This window comes from Gavialis gangeticus, unplaced genomic scaffold, assembly GCF_001723915.1.
Source record: "Gavialis gangeticus isolate Ggan-Ray unplaced genomic scaffold, GavGan_comp1, whole genome shotgun sequence".
NCBI classification, from domain to species: Eukaryota; Metazoa; Chordata; order Crocodylia; family Gavialidae; genus Gavialis; species Gavialis gangeticus.
In genome coordinates this window covers 14403562-14427452 of record NW_017729000.1, presented here as the reverse complement: position 1 = coordinate 14427452, position 23891 = coordinate 14403562, and the positions used below count along the sequence as shown (strand labels likewise).

The 23891-nt window shown below is 41.8% G+C and overlaps 1 protein-coding gene across 6 annotated transcripts in view; it reads left to right on the top strand.

Moving 5' to 3' along the window:
* Positions 1–23891, top strand: part of RAPGEF6 (Rap guanine nucleotide exchange factor 6) — a 266305-nt gene that overhangs the window by 106862 nt on the left and 135552 nt on the right. For all 6 annotated transcript variants that reach the window (XM_019506313.1, XM_019506311.1, XM_019506309.1 and 3 more), the window contains exon 6: positions 9007–9150. In XM_019506313.1, the coding sequence (XP_019361858.1) occupies positions 9007–9150 (144 nt within the window). The remainder of the gene's footprint in view (positions 1–9006; positions 9151–23891) is intronic.

Here is a 23891-nt window from a genome sequence, read left to right as displayed (position 1 = left end):
GCTGGGGAGTGCACTGGACCTGCCTCCCCCTCTCCCCCATCTCCTGTCCTCCCCTTGACTCAGCGACTGGTCTGGGAGGGCACCTGGGGTCACCCTGCAGCCGATCGCCGAGCCGGGGGGGCACAGGGGGGCCCCCAGTGCTCTGGGCTGTGAACCTGGAAGTGGACCAGAAATAGTTCTGGTCTACTTCTGGGTTCACTGCCGAGCACATGGGGGGTCCCCCGCGGGCCACTCTCCTGTGAGACGCTCCACCCCAGCATTGTAGCATTCATGAGCCATGCCTGGTACCTCGAGGTATGTAGAAAAAACAGTTAAAGCTGTGTCTGTGGCCGAGTTGATGATTCTGCGAATCTTTAGATTTCGATTCAGCCGAATCAAGTCGGGGCAGTGATCTGAATCAACGAATTGAACTGCTGTTCCCGATTTGGGCTGAATCTGAATCGAATACAGCCCATTTCGCACACCCCTAGTATCTGTAGCACTGTTGAATTGAAAAGTATAGTCCCTGGGAAAGGACAGATCAGACCTAGCTCTTCTTGCACAGAAGTTATTTCAACCCAAGGATGTCTGTCTCACCCCCTATAAAGATAAATAGAATAAATAGGGAACATAAATAGGAAGTAGAATGGAAAGAGTTGATTTACCTTTCTGTGAGTCTGGTATAATAAAAAGAGGTTTCCTTTTCCTTATGGAGTAAATATAATCTGGATGCTTGAGACCCAAGAAGAGAGCTTGCTGGAGTCATTTGGAACAGAAACACTTTAGGGTTGTTGTCACCCTTGTCCCAAACTAGCTTTCTCCTGTGGCTAGATGAGACCTGTCAAAGTTAAAAACCTAGGATTGTGTCCCCATATGTAGTTCAAGATGTTTTTGAAAGCATCAAAGAAATACAGTAAGAAAGAGGGAACCATTTGCCTTTTATGTCTTTGAAGTTTATTAGTGTTTTTACTGGGACATATCTTGTAACAGTGGTTGATTATTCTAGAGTAGCTGAATGAGTAGTAAGTGCTTGATTTCAGACATGGCACTTGAGTTGTGACAGTAACTTGAGCCAGGAAAACTACCTTTTTAAAGACTGTCTATTGTATTCAACAGTTATTTATTTTTTTTCCCCTTCAGCTGGTATTGGCTGTTACAATTACAAATAACGGGTAAAATGTTTTTGGACAAAAGGCAACTTTTAAGATGGCTGTTAAGAGTTTAAGTGCATTTAATGGTTATTTGACTGAGGATGACTGAGCCCTGTGCATACACAGTGACTGCTCTATCAAGTTCTCTGGAACTGTACATGCCACAGTGGTTCTCTGATGACTTGCAGATTGTATGTATTTACCTGTATGATCCTTTAACTATGGGATACTAGCATTTTGAAGTGAGCTGTTGAGACAAATCTTAATTTAAGTGTAAATCCATTAAATTGTTTGATTTGGAATACAGACAGACATCCTAGTTGCCTTGCTATCAAGGGATATGGATACCAGATTTTTTTGCAGCCATTATGCCTGCATGTTTCACACAAGTATAGCAGATACACTCCAAATTTACCTCTGCTTCATCCAGGGTCAAATATAGGGCAATATAGCTAATTTGTATTGCTACAGGGTCATTCAAATGTGACAGCTAAAGCATATGAGCTGCTTCCTGCTCTCGAGCAGTAGCTTCCCCTCCCCTTTTAAATCAGATGAAAAGGTATGTTTCTTCCCACCCTTTGACTAGCATAACTGAGAAAAGAATATGGACCATTTGTTTATGAGCAGTCGAGCAACTATTTTTTTTTCTTTTTATAAGCTATTACAACGAGGTTTAATCTAGTTAAAAGAAAACAAAAAAAAAATTCAGGTACATTGTTACCTAGAAAACATTCTTATATTTTGTGACGCCATTTCTGTCCTAAGTGGAACTGCCTGAAGGGGGAAGTGACTCATTGTGGTGTCACTCATAAATTCCGTGACATTGTTTGAATTTCCCTAAACTGAGAATTGATGAGTCACTAACTACAAATGAGATTTGCAACATGACATGGACTATAATCTAGAGACAGAAAATGTATGCTGTAAAATTCTTAAGAGATACAGATGTCATTTTAAGTAAATTATCCTTGATGATAAGAATACAAATAGATACACAATGTACTTTTCATGAATGTATAAATGTTCTTGACCACACTGTTCCTATGTCAGTTGAGTGGAAATGCAGATGTAGACATGTAGCTTAATAGTTATAACTGAAGTTCCATATTGAAATAAGTCTGAAGTACTTATGAAAATGTGTCGGCCCTGAGAGGTGAGAATAGGGGTGTGCAAAATGGGCCGTAGTCAATTTGGATTCGGCCCCAATCAGGGACAGTGATTTGATTAATTGATTTGGATCTCTGTCCCGATTCGATTTGGTCAAATCCTAATCTGAAGATTTGATGCTGATCTTTGGAGAATCAGTGATTTGGCCATAGACGCAGCTTTAAATGTTTCTTTTCTACGTACTTCAAGGTACCAGGTGTGGCTCCTGAATGCTGTGATGCTGGGGTGGATTGAGTGTCCCACAAGAGCACGGGGGTCTCCCCCACATGCTTGGTGGCAAACCCAGAAGTGGACCAGAAGTATTTTTGGTTCACTTCTGGGTCTGCTGCTGAGCATGTGGGGGGGCACACCTGTGCCTGCCTGGCAAGGCAGTCAGCTGCAAGGGGACCTCCTCCCAACCCCTCCCCACCCCCCGATGCCTCTGGCTGATTTCCTGGGGCCTCTGGCAGATACATTGGCTGCCACCACCCTACTGCTCCTTTGCCTGGCCTGGCCTCCACTCTCTGCCCAACCCTGGGCTGCACAGGGGGAAAAATAATTGTACCCCCCCCCCCCCCCCCCCCGGGGGGCCCAGGGGGGAAAAAAAATTTTCCCCCCCCCCCCCCCCAGGCTTGGGGACAGACCACTGTGGTTCTGCTGTCCCCCTGACTGGGCCACACTGCCCCCTGCCCTGACCTGGCTCTGCTTTTCCCAGCTCAGCTCTGCTTCCCCCCACCCCCAAGGTCTGTGCAGACATGGGAACAGGCTGTCGCCGCCCCACTGCATGACGACAGCCCTCTCACCAAATTGGCAGCTGGGGCTGGGGGGTGGGGGGAGTTATGTGGAAAAGCAAAACCTTTTATTTTTACATCAATCCCACTTTCCCACTTTCTTTTGCAGGGCTTTGTGTGTGTGTGTGTGTGTGTGTTTTGCTGATTTTGTGAAAATTACCTGATTTCACATTTTCTTTGAAAACTGGGGGACTGAGAGTTAACTTGAATTGGGAGGGTAACTATAGCCCAGTCAGTCTAATTTCCATCTTAGGGAAAATCCTAGAAAAGTTAATCAAGGAGTCTAGCCATGATAAGCTTGCAGAAGGTAAGATGCTGAATGACAGCCAGCATGGCCTTACCAACCTCATCTCCTTCTATGACCAGGTAACTCGCCACCTAGACACGACAGAACAGGTTGACATTGTATACCTAGATTTCCAAAAGACCTTTGATCTAGTATCCCACGATGTCCTCATGAGAAAATTGGAGGATTGTGGGCTTAACTCTGAGACAGGTAGGTGAGAAACTGGCTGCAGAATAGGACCCAGACAGTCATAGTGAACGGACCTGTGTCATCCTGGCAAGAAGTGGGCAGCGGTGTCCTGCGGGGTCGGTGCTCAGTCCAGTACTTTTTCAACATTGTTATTAATGATTTGGATGTGGAGGTGAAGAACTCACTGGCCAAGTTCGTGGACAACACCAAATTATGGGGAAGCGTGGTCAAGCTTGAAGATAGGCTACAGTTGCAGGCAAACCTAGACAGGCTAGCAAGTTGGGCAGATTAGAACCTGATGAAGTTCAACGTTGAGAAATGTAAAGTGCTTGACGTCGGGACGAGCAACCCCCAACACACCTACAGGCTTGGTGACACCAAACTAACTAGCACCACGAATGAAAGGGGCCTCAGGGTAATACTAGACCACAGTATGAATATGAGCCAGCAGTGTGATGCTGTAGCCAGTAGGGCAAATAATACTCTGGCATGCATCAATCGACACATCTCCATCAAAACCAAGCAGGTGAGTCTTCCACTCTACTCAGCACTGGTGAGACCGCAGCCGGACTACTGCGTTCAGTTCTGGGCACCGCACTTTAACAAGGACATGGACAAGCTTGAGGGAGTTCAAAGATGAGCCACCCGTATGATCAGTCTTACAAGGCAAGCCATATGAGGAAGGGCTGAGGCAGCTGGAACCTTCAGCCTGAGAAAAAGAAGGCTGAGAGGGGACCTGGTAGCAGCTTACCGCTACAGTAGGGGAGTACATCAAGGGCTCGGTGAGCAACTGTTCACCAGGGCACTTGAGGGGAGAACCAGGAGTAATGGCCACAAATTCCTGGAAGATCGATTCAGGCTCAATATTAGGAAAAACTTCTTCACAGCCAGGGTGTCCAGACGGTGGAATAAGCTCCCTCCAGAGGTAATGCAATAACCTATCCTGGAAATCTTCACGAGGAGACTAGACAGATACCTTGCTGGGGTCACCTGAACCCAAGTTATTTTTCCTGCTTGGTGTAGGGGGCTGGACCCAATGATCTGAAGTCCCTTCCAGCCTTACAATCTATGAATCTATGGAATCTGGAACAGAAGTTCAATAAACCGATTTAACCTAAATCGGTGAAGTCTGATACTACATCTATCCAGGTTTATTTTAAACTGGTTTTGGCCATTTTGAAAGCGGTTTATGCGCACTGAACTTCTGTTGGGTTACAGATTTGAACTGGTTGATCACTTTTGTACTGGTTTATATGCAACTTCTGTCCCTAGCCCTCGGGCCAGAAAGATTGTAATGGGAATGTCAAACCTAAGAACGCATGAGGTGCAGTATGTCCAACCTCCATATTTATTGAGAGCACATGAACAGTGGGAACTGTGTGTGGTGTTAGTCAATAAAATTACCTGACTCTGTGTGGGGTCACTAGGAAAAGTTTAGAAACTGTTATAATAAAGCTTTATTTTTATTTTTGAAACTTTGTCTTTGGAACAGCTGAAATGTCTTTGCTGAAACTTTCACAAATAAATTCAGCCCGAGACAGACGCCCAGCAGAGAGAATTTCAGTCTGAACTCTTTGTTTGACGTTTTATAAACGGCTGAAAACGGCCTTCATTGGAAAGTGTCAAGTGACCTAAAACAGTTTTGTTACTTTCATCAAGCATAATAAGTATGCTGTTAGAAATTGTTATGGATGGTTATAAGTCATGGTTAGTTGTAATAATTTTTAACCATTTGTAAGTTATTATAAATGATACCTTACTATAAATATAGCAACTATAAGTTTTGAGACCTCTGCTGTTTTGCCTGGTATCAACACGAAAGAAAAGGATATAAGTATGTACAATACTACTAAATTTCAAGCTGTGTTGTATAAGGGCTTTTCAGCTGCTTTGATATTTTTTGACAGTTATACAGTAGTGGTATTAACTGAAGGAAGCAGGTGGTCTTATTTTCTTAGCTTCCACTTACAGTTGATTTTTTTTTTTTTTTTCCCTCCCCACCCTCGCTAACAAGCCTTGGGCTCAGTTCTTATTTTTCATGTAGAATAAGGGAAGGAAAATAGTTTTACATCATAGTAGAGGATTACTTTGCCATAGTTCTGCGCACATCGTAACAATGTCTGTGGAACTCCATGTGAAAGCTATTATGATCCTGGAAGATACCGAATGCTTTCAGTCCTCTTGATAATAGGAGCTTGGCACCTGTAAGTAGCTGTGTAGAAGCTTATAGGATTGGACTCAGACATCAGAAAAGCAAGTAATACATTTGGCATAGAACTGCATGTCTCATAAACCTGGGGTGTCAAACTTACTGCGTGCCCTGGGCCAGATCTGGCCTGAAGGGGCAGTGGCTGTAGCAGGAAGAGTCGTGGTAGGGCAAGCAGCTGTAGGACTGGTGGCCGTAGGATGAGTGAGTCTGTGTTGGCACAGCCCTTGCTTGCTCTTTTGCTGTGGATGGTCATGTTCACTTGAGCTCAGGGCCTTGGATTCTGTGGCTATTCACGCCTCCTCTAGCCATGCCCCCATTTTCAGTAGCCTTTCAGTAGTCCAACTGGCCAGATTAAGTGGCTTTGTGGACTAGATCTGGCCTGTGGACTAGATTTGACACCTCTGCTACAAATCAACAGGTGCCTGGATATGGTATGTAAGTTAAAATTTGAAATCAAGCTTGTTATTTTAATAGGGCAACTTTAAAAGAAATTAAAGGTTCAGATTTATATTTGTTCTACTTACCAGTTGCTTTGTCAGTAACTAAAAATCCATATATTCTGATGGTCACCCCTCAAGGCCTTTCTGTTCTGTAAATGCTTGTTGCTTGTCATTTAAAAACTGCTGGTGAAACTTCCACTAAGGCAGGTACAGGTGTTCTCCTGGGAGAATCGCTGCTGTCCCAGTAGACACCAAAAGTGTTGCAGGTATTTAGGCTTTTTCTCCCAGATCAGAAATGGCTGCTCTTGGAGAAAAATAAGCTGGCAACAACCAGAGTTAAATTGCTTCTGGGAGAGGTTTTTTTTTCCCTGCAGACTGAAGGCCTATACATTTTCTCCTGATTTAACTCCTCCTGGGGACCAGGGAGAGCGGAGCCACTGGAAAGGCTCCCTGTCTTCCAGGACCAAGGAGGGGTGAGGGCAGCTGCTCCTTCCCTGCACCATAGATCAGGAGGTGAGGGGAGGGGAGAAGCAGCCACTATTCTCTACCTTTTCCCCCACACCAAGCAGTCCTCAGTTTTTGGGAAGAGGCAGGGGACTTTTTGCTGGCTCCCACTGGCACCCACTTAATGCCCAGCTGAACGGCAGGCTGGTAATGTAAAAGCCGGCAGCTGGGAGCAGGCCTCAGGGACCCTGCTTCCAGTTGTTGGTTTTTTAATCATTGCTCTGCCCCTAGGTGGGGCAGCAAGGGGGAGCTGGGCTGGGGACATTCTCCATGCACCTGCCTGTGGGTCCCTTTGGCTTTTAAATTGCTGCCTCCGCTGCTCATCTGAGTGGTGGCGGACCAAGGGGAAAGTGGAGAAACTGGAAGGTGGCTGTGTCCTGGACTTTCCCCAGCCCAGCCAAGCACTTCAGTCCTGGCCTCTCCAGATCCTCCTTGCTGCAAGAGCAGGGCAAGCCAGGGCTTTGCCACTACAGCAGAGTGTCCCCATTTCGCCCTGTGCTACCCTCGGTGAGCTTGGACCAGTGTTTGCCGAGGCACAGCCTTGCCGCAGCAACTGAACACTCCCTCCTCTTCCTGCACCCCTTCGGTGATCCCCGAGGAGTGCAAGGAGCAGGGCTGTTGTCCGGAGGAGGAGATCTGGGAGAGTTCCCACCATGGGAGGAAGAGTGCTGATTGACAGGATGGGAGCGGGGGGATTCTCCTGGGCCAGGACCTTCCCTCTGTCTGTGGCAGGTGCTGCTTTTCAGGGCTGACCCAGGGAGCAGCCTGCTAGTGCCGCCTGGCTGGAGACTTGAAGCCTGTGAAGCTCTTCAGCCATGGGGGCTGGAGCAACATGTGCAAGTCCAGCTCCTGGGCTGTTTCTCTACTGGAAGAAATTTCCAGTAGAAGTGAATGTCTGCACGCTGCTTTAGTTGCATTCTTTTTTCATATCCGTGTGGTACGACATTAAATTCTAATCCAGTGTTAATCATCTTGTCGGATTTGTATCCCTTGGTCAGCTCAGTATCTTTCAGCATAATTTTTCTTGCATTATCCAGCTACGAAAGCAGTTATCCTGTCTGCTTTCAAATGGTGGTGGTTTTATCTGTAGGAGATTAACACAAAAATTCCTAAAATTTGCCTTCCTATCTAGGAACGGGTAGATCTGGTCTCTCTCGCAAATTGCTTATACAGAATGAGAGTTAGGGTTGGCGTGTTCATTGTTTTCAGTTGTTTGCCTTCTGGTTTTGTTTTTGTTTTTTGGGGGGTGGAGGGGTTTGACCTGTTTCTGTTCTCTCTTCTACAATTTTGGCCTCAAGTAAATTGATCAAGGTCTCATAAGGTAACTGCTGGAAGAGAAAATGAAGTTGGCTATTTAACTATTTCAGTAGACATGTTTTAGTTTTATAGCCATGCTGTTAAATTTTAGTATTTGAAACTTTTAAAAATCGTGAATAAAGAGAGTAGAAACTATTGCATGTTAAGTGTATTACAAAGAAATTAAAAGCCCAGTTGCAGCCTATTTGTATACGCCCGTCTGCTCTGTTTCCTGCTTGAGGTGTTTTTCCAAGACATCAGAAGGAAACATGGAAGGATGGCCTGTTTTTCATGTGAAAAAAAAGTAATTGGAACATGCCAAGTACTTCATTTTAAATATAGGAAACGTACATAACTATGCCTTCTTTTTAATGTTGATGTTCAAAAAAGGCTATTGAAGTTTTAGAGCAGTTGCACATTTTTAAAAAAATATTTTCTGTGTGTGAAATACAGTGTTCATAAATAAAGATCACGGGAGAGCTGTGCGAGATTCTAGGGTTTTCCTTGACTAACTAATGTGTCCCAGTTTAAGTACAGATCCCTGCTTTAAAGCCTATTGGTCTTTGTTAAAATGTGACAGCTAACATGTTTTTAATGCCTAACCTTGTAACTATAGTAAGTATAACATTTTAAAATAAATGTGCTTTGGAGTCGATATGCTTTGAACAGTTGATAACTAGTGTGCAGTTGCTGTTTTATAATATACGTGTGCAGTAGGAGGGTTTGCTGCTGGTAAGCAACTCGATGTAGAGGATACGTGTGGTTCTTTCTATTTTTCTTTTTTTTTTTTCTACTTCCTGGAAGGAAACTGTGGCCTCCAGCTCATTGTAATAACATCATTTTTGAGCCATGGAGCACTGGTTTGCTTAAGAGACTTGTATAGTCTGTTTCCTAAGCAGATTAACTGTTAAGAGCTAATATTAATGCCTTCCTCATGAGCTTAATAAAGTTCCATCGACTTTCAATGATTTGGAAGAATTGGATGTTTAACCAGGATCCTGAACATGTGTTTCAGGTGGAGAACTCCAAAGACAATGAAGAAAATATCTTGCAAAGAGAAATTCCCATCAGACAGTCTCGGCGAAGGTTCAGGAAGATTAATCAACGGGGAGAGCGCCAGACCATCACTGACCATGTGGATGCTAGCAGTTATCTTTCGGTGAGCATGTTTTCCACTACCTACTGGCCTGGCTGTTTGACATCTCTGTGTCTGTCTTGCCTTTTTGGGGGGGATGTTATGAAGAATTAGAATCTTTAGTTGGTCTTACTTGATTTGTATAGTTTTTCCAACTGAAGAATGGTTAAAAGCACTCTAGATTTTGAAGCTGTAGGTGGTAGTTCAGCCACGTCCGCTCAGAAAAACAGTGATTTGGTTTTAAGCCCTTTTAGCTGTCTGTAATAGGAACAAAACACTTAGAAGGTCATTGGTCAATTTGGGGTTGCGCCCCAAACATCCACAGAAATGTTGTTAATATTTTTAACAGCGTAATTACTAAATAAGGTACGTCTCTGATCACTGAGATTTTTTTTCTTGTTTTGAATGTAGACCGTATTCATTGTGCTGTATTTGGCCACAGGTGTTGGGGCTTATACAGTCTTGATGTTCCACCTGTGGTTTGTCAGTTCAGGTGAAGGATCAGAGAATTTATTTGACAACAGCAGAATGTTAAGTCATGCATCCAGAAAAGTAAAACATTGCCTTGTTTGCAACACTAAATATATTAATCAAGTATTGTGCCAAGACGCATGCAGCTGTGATTCTCAGACCACAGTGCTTAAACACGTTTTTGTTTACCATTATTTTTATATAACCACATGCTTAAACCGTGTCAGTGGTTGATTGAATGTGGGTGGTCTAGACAGACAACTTCATTTTGAAAAATAATTGTTTTTGAGGTTTTGTTGATTTGAATTTAAATCAAATAATGAAACAAATTGCGAAGTAAAAATGAGCGTTACCAGAAACCAGGTACCTTCTTCCTTTTTTGATAGCTTAGGTTTTTAAATAGAGCTGAATTTTAACTAACCTCTCTGTCCAGAAAAGAAAAATGAAATCATTTACAAATCAAAAACCCGAGTCCCCTCCAACCCTCAGGGCTTGTAGTTGGTATGCTTTCAAAGCATCTAAAACACAGTAATTAACAAGTAAATCTAGCTAACTTTTCTCTCTCTCAGAAGGAAAATATAGTTTTGGCTTGTGACTAATTCTTATAGTGTTTTTCTTTACATTCATCTTCCTGTGTCTCCTGTTTCAGGGGTTGACACGTACTGACTTGTGCCAGTAGTTAGTAAGTGGCACAAGTAAAAGGTAGTGACTGAAGTTATGTCCTCAAGTTCTGAGCAGTCATGACTAGGGTATAGATCATTAATGAAAACCCAGCTTTTGTGGTTTTCATTGTGGGGAAACATGCATCTTCCCTCCTCCATTGCCTTTCTGTTTAAGACTTTGGTAGCATCTGACTGAATAGGTTGTTGTCTAAAAAAGCTTATTCTTCTCTGAGCCAGTTGGTCTCCAATGTGCCACCCTGCCCTGCCTTCTGCTTGTTAAAGACTGAACATGTGCATTGAGCAGCAGTTCTTCAAGTTTTGATTGTTTGCATTTCTCAGGATGGGAGAATCTTGTGAGCAGTTGATGCTGATGTCTGTCTGTGTGGTTTTGAGAGCTACTCATTCTATGAACAAAAGAAATATGTAGCTTTCTGGTGATTTTTAAGGATTGTTACCAGTTAATTTTACAACTAGGTGAAGGCTTGTCAAAAGATTTGTGTTAATCAGCAAATTTTGCTAAGTGTATTATGTTTGTCAGTCTTTTGCTATGTGTTTCTGATAACAAGGTGTATTTACCTATTTTTGTATGTGTATCTGCATACTGCCCTTGTGACCATTTGAAATATTCTTGGCTTATGATTGTTAACATATCAAAATGCATTAGTATTTTCATTCAGTTCCGTAGAAATGAGGAGTGGGAGGAAGTCTTCACATTTCAGACCTTATGTTCTGGTATCTTACTTTATTTCAGTTTATAACAACAACAAAAAAAGTCCCTGCCTGCCAGTTCAAACACTTGACTTGGGAGTCAGTGGCAAGTTCAGTTGTGTGGAGTTAAGAATAGTTTATGGTACAGTGTCTGCCAGTTGGTTGTCTCTGTTATCAGCTGACCAAATTGCAAAACCATTCTGCCATTTATAGATCGTGAAATCTTTCTCTATGTATGACACTTTTGGTTATTTTTTGTGGCAAAAAGATTTATAGTGGACAACACAGATTCCTAGGAAATCTAAATGCAAGAGGATCTGGATCCCTTGAGCCATGTTTGCAAATACAAACATTCTTTAAAAATAAAAAGAGGTGAAGTTTTTTCTAAAACAAATTTAGTCACAATTTAATAAAATTAACTAGCTTAAACATTTTGTGGTACTTTTTTGTGGGGGGCATTGCATATATAGGTTTAACTTGTGTTGGTGTTAGTGAAAGCTGCATGCACACATTTAAGAACAAAGATTCTACTAATATAAGATTTTTGGTTCCCTAAGGCTTTAAAAATTTTAGATGAGCAATTGTCTTGATCAGAATTACTTTTTTGCATGTCAGCTCACCGGTTGCATACATTTCTTCATCTGACAGTTGTTCGTAATTATCCTCCTTATATCTGTCCTAGGTTTATTAATATACTTAATTGTGATTTCCATTGCAACTTGATCAGTGTCAGCTTTTCAGGAACAATAGATGAAGCAAGTATAAGCAGGAGGTATTGGGAGAAATACTTTTAATACTTTGTGAAGTCTAAAGTTATGCTAATGAGAGAAATTTTGACAATAACTTTGAATTGGAAAGGTACTATAATGCTAGAACTGGAAAAATGTTTACAAACCTGCCAACAAGCTTGCTTTGTTGACACACTTATAATGAAAAATTACAGTGTATTACTTTACTTCCTTGCTTGCCACTAAATGGTCTTTGATAGGGGTTGAATATGGCATGTTAGAGCTCTTAAGTAAGTATTATTTAATTATCACATTTTTCCATATTGCACTCATAGTATTACCTCCAGAGAATAAACTAGTTTCAGTACTTGTGCATCCAGTCCTGCATATACAGTATTACATACTTTTCTGAGTTTCTCAGACTGAATCCTGTCTGGTACAGGAAGTTTTTAATTCCTAAAACAAACTTTGTTTGTGATCCACTGTTTCTCTTCTTTTATGCCAATCGGGCATTCTTGCTCCCAGGCTCAAATAGAAACTGTCTTGTATTCTTATATAGAAGAATTTTCCATGAAACTCTTAACTCATTATTAAATCTCTTCCACATGTAAGTGCACTGTGGTCATGATTAAGAATAAGGTTAATCTTTATTTTTATGAAATGTAAGTTATTAAGTGCTACTGCTGAGACACTTATTTCCAGCTGTTTCTTGCATGGTACTGCTGATAGGCATTAATAGAATATGTTGTAAATGATTATAGATGTTTTTAAAGGTCTTGTAAGTGTAGCTGTTATATTTAGTGAGTATTTTTGACAGGCATGTAGAAAAGCCTCAATCAGGATAAAAACAGCTCTTTTGTTTTATAGTGGTGTAGCCCAGGTGTACACAGGTTTGTACTCCTCTTTCTAAATGAGGGAATTATTGGCAGGGCGTGTGCTGTGGAGGGACACAGGAGCCCAGCGCCTCTGTCCCCTATAGAGTTAGGCCCAGTCAATCAATTACTTAACTATATACAAATTTATTATTATCACAAAACCATTAAAGGGTAAGGTTGTAGATTATGTACATGTACAGATTTTCAAAACAATAAACCCTATACCATATGTGTGTGTGTATCTATATCCTTTGTTCTGGGTTGTTCTATTGCACACTTGCATTTCTGAATAATTATTGGGGGGTGTGTATGTACACACACACCCCCACACCCCCAATAATTATTCAGAAATACAAGTGAGCAATAGAACAACCCAGAACAAAGTATATTGATCGGGCAACCTTATAAATATACAAACTATTACTTCAACCTATTCACATAAACTATGTAAGGCACAGTCTACAAACATAACTAGTAATCCTTAGATGCCCTCCAGGGCAGGGACCCCACTCCCAAGGTACCACTACAGGAAAGGAGGTGGGGGGGGAAAGAAAAGAGGGTGACCCCAAAGACTCCTAAGCTGCCCCCCATCACCCAGGAGCGGCTCATGTGTTGCCCCTTCACAACCCTGGGTGTCCCTCTCCTGTGGGGACCCTCTCTCCAGGATAACTTGCTACTCCACAGTCCCGGAGGGTTGCTTCCTGTTTTCCAGGTCAAGCTCTGTTCCCCACCAGGCTTTCCTGCTGCCCGACTCTGCTTCCACTGGCCTAGCTTAGGGCCACATGCACCGCTGTGTGTAGCGGACACTTCGCCTTGTGCTAGGGGTCGGAGGCCCGGGCAGCCTTGTGCAGCACCAGGGCTCAGTGTGCTCCCAGACCCTCTGTGCAGTGTCATCTGCACTGAGCTGCTGCCCCGTGCTAGCACCTGTAGACCTGAGTCACCTCAAGCTGCTCCCAGGGTCTCTCGCCCTCTGTGCAGCGCCTCCTATCCCGAGCTCCCAGCCTTGTGCAGAGCTTGGGGATCTGAGCCATGCAGGCAGCTCCAAAGATCCTGCTTCATGCACCGGCCTGTGCACTGTCTCTGGCCACACGCCAAAGGTTGCAGACCTGAGCCACCTCATGCAGTTCCCAGCATGCCATGCTGCTCACCAAGATCCTAAATGCTGGAGCCATCTGCAGCTCCCTGCCATTGGAAGTCTTCAGGGGCTCTTATGGGCTACTGCTTCGCCCTGCTGAGCAGCTCTCCCCAGCTCTCCCGAGCCCCGCTCTTCTCTCTTCTCCATCCCCGATGCATCTGCCTTGTGCTGGGCATGCAGCTCCTTTTATACTCTCCAGGGCTCCGGCCCTAAAGTCTTCTGGACCGGACAGTGTTGCAGTCTTCAGTCAGGTCCAGGGGAGCTCTTCTCTCCTTCCCCTCAGGAAAGGGGCATGGCTTCACTTTTCCTGTTGCCTCCTGATTGGTGGAAGGGCTCCACCAACCAAAACAGCATCTCAAGCCTGGGACTCAACCCAAGCTCCGAAAGTTAAGCCTGCGATGTTAGTATTTATTTATTTATTTTTGAAAGATGTACTTACTGGTGATCTTTAGTACCGCACATAAGAAACGGACTTATCGTTGGGAAAATTAACAAGCGGATTTTCCATTCTTGAACCGGAGTATTGAAATAATAGTAGCTTCAGGCAGTTATCTTTGCAATATAAAGTTACTGTAAGTATTAGCTGTACTTTAAAATGCAGGAAGGATAGTAAAATATCCATGATGGCATGTTCAGTGGTGCTGTGGAAGAAAAAATGGAGCTTAGGGTTAATTTATAGGTGAGATTTCAGCTGCTAAATCAAACTTTACAGATCAAGTTTTACAAATTTTTGGTTTGTAAAACTTAATGAGTTTCAGAAAAAACATAAAAAGTGAACAGTCTTTTTCATCCTTTAGCACTTTACGTATTGATGGCACATGTATGGATTCGTGTCAGATATTTGCCTTTGGGAAGCCTTCATTTTAAAAAAGCACTTCTAATTTATGATCTAATGGTATGTGATTTGACAGAAATTTCTGTCTTCATTTGGAAGCTGCCTAAAATACTTTTAAGACAATTTTTTTAATATAATTTTTTTGTGGAAATATTACTTTAGTGATATTTAATAATATATTAAACACATTTATATTAAATATCAAATTATAGTTGTTTGTATTTTTGTTTCCTGCCTTTTTATTTTAAAACACGTCTTAACGTACTGAGTTCTTACTAATGTTTGTCATTTTTCTGAGACATAGCAATGCTTTCCCCCCTGCTTCCCAACTTCCGTTATAAGAGGATGACATGGTTTAAGAGATTTAATATAATCTCTCCATTTCTTTGGGATGGTGCCCTAATAATTGCGCCACTTTCAAAATAATAATCCTGGAAATGTAGAGTGGTATTCATCTTTTGAGAAATCTGCCTCAGAAGGTTATTTGACAGGCAAGTTGCTTGTTCTTTAATCATATACTTAATGTAATCCTGTTCAGGTTCTTGTGGTTATCCTAGATTTTCTTGCAGTCGAAGGGGAGATGAAGAATGCTTTCTGGGGGGTTTGAAAACCAGGGGCTTGTCTCCGTTATGGGGCTGCTGTCCTCATGGGTTGTGTTGTCATGGTTCTGGGAGTGGAGCCCTCCTTCGGAGACATGGGGTGTGACGACAAAATAGCTACAGCACCACCTTGAACAACAGAAGCTAAGGGCGTGTATAGATGTGCTCTGGGAGGCAGGAGGTTGGGGGGGTGCTTTAATTAGAGCAGCTCCAAGAGCGTCATGTGTATCAGTCAAAATGTCATATGTATCAGCATCCCTATATTGAAAAATAGTGGCAGGGCCACTAACTAAAGTTCATCTAACGAGCTTTAAAGCACCCTTGGCGCTGCCATTTTTCAGTGTGGGGATACTGATACACAAGTCTGCTGGAGCGCAGTAATTACCATGCTCCAGCAGACCTGATTAATTGAGTCTGCTCTGACAGTTTGCCAGCAAACCTTTTCTGTCAGAATAGCTATGTCCAGGCATGCCATTTTGCTGGCATGGCTACATCACCCAGGTCTGTGATTTTATTTATTTATTTATTTTGTGCTCCTAGCAGTCATAGCCATGCCAGCAAAACTTTGTAGCTTAGGCTAAGATACTACCTCAGTGCTGGATGCATCAGGAGTTTTATAATGTGTTTTAAGTTTCATTTTGGCCAGTTTACCTGATGCTGAAGCAAGGTTTATTTGACCTGTAGTTCTCGGGACTTCACCTTTTTTGAAAATTGATGCAAAATTTGTGCGATTCAGTTGTCGAAATAGCAGTTGATGTTACTGCAATTCCATATGTTTCTTAGTGGTTCAGACCACTTTATTCTTTTTTATATATATCGTGCTGTCTTTGCAATGTATTGGACTTCAGTGTTTGTTACAGCACCTTTTCTTTTGTAACTTGAAAACTGGACAGTGTCTCATCTTTATTCTTTGAAGAGTAGTGGTGAAATCCTCATTGCGTAGGAGTTCATGTGCGTTCTGCCATTGGCTACACGGCAGATAGGGTTTCACAGGAAGCTGTATTCTCAGCATTCTTGGAGGTGAAGACTGATGCAAGAAATAATTTGGCTTCTCTCCTTTGTCATCTGTTCTTATAACATTGGGCATTTGAAGATCACTAGCCATTATTCCACTTACATTTTGTATGCTGTAGTTTACGCTCCATTCCCTGGCTTGGATTGTACATATGGTGTGTACACAGTCTTTCACTAGCATGCATGTCTGGGGAAGTAACAAAGTGCAAACTCATATAAGTGGTTAGGTGTCTGTACTTTTGGCTTAGTCATATTGATTTTTTTTTTTTTCTTGTGAAAGAAATGGCCTCTGCAGTGAATTCATTTAGCAGACTACTTTACCTTTTGTTTATGTCCTAGATCTAATACAGTCTGCAGCTTTGCATGTCATGTTAATACTCGGAGGAAAGGACGTCTGGTTTACAGGTCTGACCACAGTGTATTTCAAGAAGTGCAGCAAAAATGTGGGGTTGCTAAATCCTTGAGCGTTCTAGGTACTGAACTCATTGCAGGCTGATGCACTTGCCTTAGAGGTGGGGGAAGGGTAGGGAAGGGCCGACTGATAGACGTATCCTTTACACAGGGCTGTTAACTGATGGTGTCAACTGCTGGAGGAAACTGCTTCTCTGGCTGGATGCTAATTTATTGGCAAAGAAGTGAGAATGTAATAGATTTAAAATGGCACCCAAGATTACAACGCGAGGTACCAGGCACACTACCTAATACTTACTGATGAATTTGCAGGGATGTTGTCTTTGGTATACCTTAGCTTTCATTTATATGAGAAGGAAAGACCATGTTTGCACTTATTTTATCATCTCAATGCATTAGCTTTTCCTTGTTAATCCTGCTGGATAGTTATATCAGGTACAATACTATCAAAGACGTCTGCACAAGATATAGTACATTACTGGCGATGATGATTGTTAGCGAGAACATGAATACTTGAAGGTGCAGTGCATTAAAATTCTTCTCCATAATTTCTATAGATCACTTTCCGGACGGCTAGACAAACTAATTAGTATGTGTGTCTGCAGCCTCCAATGTAATATTGATGGTTATGAAATATTACTACATAGAATAGAAACTGGACGTTGGAAAACCCCATTTTGTTTCCTTAATTAAAGGGATACCATCAAGAAATATGACAGAACATATACCATTGTATTTAATAACATAGCACGTAGCTTTTAAACGAACACACGTTAGTATTGGAAAACTGAATATTTTTGTTAAAATCCTCCTGTTAAAGACAATGCACACAGATATTAACATAGATTTTATCAGATCAAAACTGTGTAGAAATGGCCATATATTGTCGATGTAACCCCTAATTCATTCATAGAAAGTATAATTATTAGAATCTTATATTTTAAAGAATCCATATGTACTTTGCAGATTTTACTATGAGAATATATAAGATCATTGTGTGCTGACAAATGATTCTGAAACGCACAGTTGTTTAAAAACACGCAAGAATTATGTGCAGCAAGTGGGGGAAAAATGTATGTTCAGCTGAAGCTTCAGAGGATTTTTTTTAAGGCAAACACCTGCATTTACTCAAATGAAAACTTGGCCAAGTCCTTAGAGTTAATATCCATGCATTCGTTCAAAAAGAAAAATAAAGCCATGAGATATTTTAATAAACATGTATTATCAAAACCTACTTTTTTGTATCTCTTCCAAAAGGCTTCACAGTTTTCCAAATGCTGGGTGTGGGACATTGTTTCATTACAGAGTAGGAGGAGATGCTTGTCACTCTGTCAGGGTGATGTCCTTTAGCACGAATCATCAACATGCAGCCTTGGAAATTTGCTGATTTCTCATACAGAGGAGAATGGCAGAAAGATTTGTCCAAGATGCTGATCTTTGATTTAATTTTCAAGAATTCAGTCTTTTATGTAAGTTTTTATTTCTTTTGCCTGAACAGGGAGTGAACCTCAGGCATGTGGACAACTGACCACATTTAAGGGCCTGTACTTCCACTTGCTGTAAGGGAGGATCAGCCTGCTTTCTTCTCCTTTTCAGTATCCCTGTGAGTAAGCACAGGTGTCCGTGCATTGTATCCCTGTCTAGCCTGAACTGTATTTGGGTCTTCTTTTTTCCTGAAGCACTTAACTGGGCCTCTGCTCCTGATGCTCCTCCCAGCATCAGTTTGAGAAGTAATTTTTATTGCTGATATTAGAAACTCGTCATGTTCATTCAAGCCTGTTTGGCATAGCAGCGGAGGCATCGGATCTGATCTGATTTGTCTGAATGCTACATGGGAAGATGATTTGCATCTGTTTGTACTGGTTTCATAGTACTAGGACAGCAGTGCATTTTTAGAGGCAACAAACCTTTAAACTATTTTTTAAGTGAACAACTCTGTGGAAATGGATGACTTAAGACCCACCCCTGCCTGGCAAACCTCCTCATCTCCCGCTGGTAAGTGGACTACAAAGTTTTTTTTCCAAGTCTTAACCAAAATTACAACTTGTAGCACTTTGAGTCTTCCTGGTGAGAGGGAGGCGGTCGGAGGAAAGTTCTTACTCAGACTTCTAGCCCTGTGCGGTTTCAGTGTGGTGACTATCTGTCAGTATACAAATCATCTCCCCAAAACTTCCTGAACTTTCACAAAGTAGAAGCGCAGAAATATCACAGTCTACTTAAGGAGCTATTTATGCAATAACAGAATACTTCTGTTTACCCACAGTTTGGGAAAACACCCAAACGTCTGTGACTTTCTAATCTTTTATTTCTTCCTTGGCCACATTTAATTGCCGTACAGACAACTCCATAAACTGTGGTACTTCCCTCTTGAAATACCTGAGGGGAAGAATGAAGGGTCTAATTTGTGAAGCCTGCCCAAAAAGGGTCTGATGTACCAAGGAGATGGGACACCAGTCCAAAACCCTCATAGCAAATGACTCGTTGGCAGCCTCATGTAAAATATTATTACCAATGATCCTAGGAGCCTGTTAAAATGGGTTGTCAGCCTGTTTTGGGGCTTCAAGTCTAGTCTGTTTTCTTTGCATTTTTGTTATATTCTTAACTTCTCTTTAACATTACTGCAGGGGTTTTTTGAAGGCATCTGATTGTTTTTCATAGAAAAATACTTTAGAGCAATTGCCAGCAATTTAACACTGATTTTTTTTAATAGATAAAGCATATTGTTCTGGTTTCTTTTGACATCCTCTCAACAAGTTTTCTGTTCGATATTCTGTATCAGTCTAAACCAGTCCATTATGCTCTCACCTCTATCAAATGCAGCTTTTTTTATGGATAAGCTTAGTGTGGCTAAAAATACAAAAACAGCACTAGAGTATTTTTATGCTGAGAAACCCTGGAAATTCAGGTGTTTCCAATTTAGATTAACCCCATGGAAATTATGCACAATCTTTGTTACGTTAATGTTTGGGGCCAGGATTGGGAAGATAATTTTGTACATACACTAATGATTGATTGACTTATTTTGTGCGCAGAACTTGGTACGAGAACCCCTCAATAATAGCTGTTAACTACAATGATATGTCTGGTTTTGGCATAAAATGGCTTGCTGATCCCACGCCTCCTAACCAAGTTTAACCGTGCCCATGGTTTCATAGTTGCACATTTGGCATGTGTTTGACAGTACCTAGGTATGGGAATTCTTTGTGAGCAAATGGGTTTAGGACATCTGTTTGGCAGGTCCTAGCATATTCTTTGATGTCCTACTTCTTTCATGTTGATAATCATTCCCACCAAAGGTTTTGAGATCCTGATTTTATCTATGTAATTCAGCATTATTTGGGGTATTATGGAGCCACAATCAAAACAGAAACCTTGATGCTTTCCAGAAAATTGGAATTATATCTACATTAAGCCATGTTCATTACGTAGCTGCTGGGAGCTGACGAAATGACCTGAAGTTTCAGTCCTCAGGCATCTGGGACGGTCATCAATGCACGCAATTTTTTAATTTACTCAAGTCCCAGGTTTCTAAAATCTGTTGGGTTTAAGAAGCAATTAAAGTTTGTAGTCATATAAAAACAATTAGCTGTTCATGTTTGAATGTTTTCTGAAGGAATTTGACGGTAGTCAGTATAACGGCTGATCTGGAGTTGTTTTCGGTTTGTTTTTTAAATCAAGTTAAAGGAAGTGGGGGGAGGGAAGGGAATCAGGGTGAAACCTAAGGAATATATTGCTGTTCTGCATTTTTCACCTCTAATGCTTGTCACGTTAGAAACTGCAGTTGGGATGAAACCTCAGCAATGGTTTGTTATAGTAGTAGGCAACTCTCAATCCTCTGGATCATGATGTACGTGTAAGAGGTCTAGTCAGGTGCCTGATGAATCCACTTGTACAGAGTTCTGTGACCATCGCACCACGATCTTTGACGCATGCACCTAGACAAGAGTATGGAGGAGTCCAGGCTACCTGAGTCCTACCGTTCCCCCTCTAGACCACTGGGACAGAATCCAAAGGCCAGACTGAGTCCAGATGTTCAGTTGGTTGCAGCTGCTGCCAGAAAGCAGCAGGTAAGAGTTGCAGTGGGGGTGCATTTCTGTCAGGGTGATGTCCCTTAGCCTTTCTCCTGCCAAGGAGTACCTAGAATGGGGGCTAGGGTTTTGGAGTGCGCCTTATTCTGAAAGTTGCAATATTGTGCTGTTTTATATGAGCTGCCCCACCACATTGCCACCAGGCCCTCCAGTTGCATGTAGTTTACAGTCATACCGAAGACAAATTGCTTGCTGTACTGAGAAGATAACGGGTCCAGTTCAATCTGCTCTTTTATCTCTTGTGATTTATTCCTAAAATCCTGTACTAATGGACATTTTTAAGTGTAAGAAAGAAAATGATCTGAGTTCTATACCAGACAAAACTGCATGCAAGTATTAGAGACCAGTAATTGCTTAGGGAAAGGTTTGTAAATTTATACGTGGCTAGACTTTCAGCACAGAAATATTTCCGTGAACAGTGGTGAACTTGGTTACAATTGTCAGAGCTATTTATATTCTGTCTGAACCATTAAATCCTTCTTTGTATATCCCAGTACACCCTGGGTTGTGTAGGAGTGGGCACCAGTTTGGTGCTCTAGTCCAGGGTAAATTCTGCTACAGATCCAGTATAACTGGGGAGGAAAGGCCTTCTTTCCTTTTCTTCTGAACTTTGTGCCAGTAGACTTGAGAAGGGGCCCTGTTATTGTTGCCACAAGAGCCAGCTTTTTCCTTTTAATACTCTGAAATATTCTGCAGATGACCATTCGGTCAGGTTCTGGTTGCCCTCCAAAACCCTGCAAATACTGGGATCAACAGAGTTACTGGCCTGAATTTCCAGCAACCCCTAGTTGTGAAAAGTTCTTGTTCATGGTAGCCAGCATTTTACACTGTTGTGGAGAAACTAACAACTACTGAACCTCTGTATACGGTCCTACCATCCTTGCTGTGTTTTCCACAAGTTCTCTCAGGTCCTCCCATTTTTCTTGGTTTTGTTTTTTTGTGCTTTCTTTGTTTTTTGCTTCTTTTTTTTTTTTCATTCTGTGCAAGTATAAAGGCACTTTCCTCACATTGCAAGAGGCCCCTTACATCCCCCCCTGCCCTGCCATATAAAAGGCTTTCTGGCATTGGCTACATATTTAGAGCATCTTGAGAGGTTCTCTGAATAGTCTTCTTTTTCTTGGAGAGCCCTCGTACAGGAGAGCTAAATGTTGAATGCCGATGATCTGTTCTGTGGACTCTGTCCTGAGATGCCTTCTTTCCAGTTCCACCAGGGCACTTTCTGTCTCTTCCGATGAAAGAGAAGCCTCTATGTGGGTGAGCTCTGCCAAGCCACAACCTGGCATTTGGATCATTTTATTGCTAAGTACAGCCATCTGGATCTGAACCCCTCAGCCCATATGGCTTTCAGATGTGGGTGCTTAAACAAACTTATTTTCATCACATATGAGCTCATCCTTCCTTTTGGAGTGGGGGCGTACAAGGTCTGATTTTTAAGATTTTGTCCCTGGCCTTTCTCTCTTGCAGTCCCCCTCTTTTGCCACTACAGAGAAATCCTGCATTTTTCTAAAACTTGACTATCTCAGTCACACTAGGGGCCATTGAGTATGCTGCTGGAAACCATATCCTGGACATTCAGATTGGTTTTATAGTTACTTTGAGATATGGCAAATGAAGGGCAAATCTCCACTCAAGTCTTTACCCCTTTAGGTAAGACACCAGTAAGGAACTACAGTAGATCAATGCATTTCCTTCCATCTTGGGAAGTTCTTATTTGGCGGAGGAGAGTTTGGGAGCAGTCTGAAGGGGGGTGAGCACCACAATTTAGACTAGGTTCCTTGACTTGGCTGACAAGAAAAGGAAAAGGAAAGCCTAAGGGCTATATTGGTTGGACACAATAAAAATCATTTGTCATAGAAAAACACACTGTAGCTTTAGATGTCTACAAAGTCAAGTGTAAACAGACAAAAGACTAATTATGGTTCTTATGCTCAGGGTTTACAAATGTGCCTAGCAGACATTTAGCAAAAAATGGCAATAATGAAGCAAAGAATATGCACATCGTCGGATGCTGTCTGAGTTTCATCAGAAGGTTTCATTAACTTCTAACCCCCATATGTCTGCATTTTGGAAACTTTTATTTAAAAATGTTCCAGAGGTTCATGCTGGCTCTTAATGGCTCCCAAATCTATAGTTTTAGTGTAACACACACAATGCAAGAGTCATTAAAACATTTTCACAGAGAGTGAGAACAAATGCTCATATACGCGAAGGAAAATATGCAAGATTAATAGAGCTAGTGTTCTCTATGCTACCACAATGCTCTTAATAAATAATTGTTTCTAGATATTTAGTGGGGTACGCATGTATTTTTTTTTTTTTTTTTTCCAGAATAAATGTTTTGGAGACCCTTAAAATTCACAGTAGCAGTTTATAAGGAACCTGACTCAGATAAAACAGTGCTGATAATGGGGGGTAAGAAATCTATAAAGAAGGATTTCCATTGAAAAATTTTGAAGTGGAAGCAAAGAAAATGAAATAGAAATATTTGAAGTGACCCTTTAATAATTTTATCTATGGAGCATGATATTTTTGTCATGTAGTTACAAAACTTTTACTTGAAACCTTTACTTAGTGAAACCCAGCACATGTCTAGAACAGGGGTAGGCAACCCCCAGTACGGGTGCCAAAGTGTGGCATGAGGAGGTGTTTAGCTTGGTGTGTGAGCCCCTGGGTGGACAGTGGGGAAGGGGTCGGGGCTTCACTGCCACAATGAGGATTGGACCCCTCACAGCACCCTCACCGTCTGCCCCGGCACGCTAACGCGTTACAAGTCGAAGTTGCGGGTGTTTTTGGCACTCTGCCCAAAATGTTGCCGATCCCTGGTCTAGAATTTTGACAAGCTGCCCGTAGGAAAGTGAAAACCAACGACTGTATGATGTAAGAGAAGCGGTAGTATATCTACTGTTTGCTTTTTGTTTTGTATTTTTGTTTTCTTAATTTTTTTACCATGTCCATGACTCAAGAGATGAAGTAAGTGTGTGTGTGTGTGTGTGTGTGTGTGTGTGTGTGTGTGTGTGACTGCAATTTCTGTACTGGAAATAACTAAAACTGCAGTAAGCAGAAGACAAAAGAATCAGATTCAGAATAGATTTGGTGTAGGATGCTGTCCTGATACTGAACCAGCATACGCTTCTGTTATAGCAAAACCTTAAATATCATTCTTTGGAGATTTTGACACGGAACATTAAAGATTAATATATATATATTAATTTTTTTTTTGCGGGGGGGGGGGGGGGCTA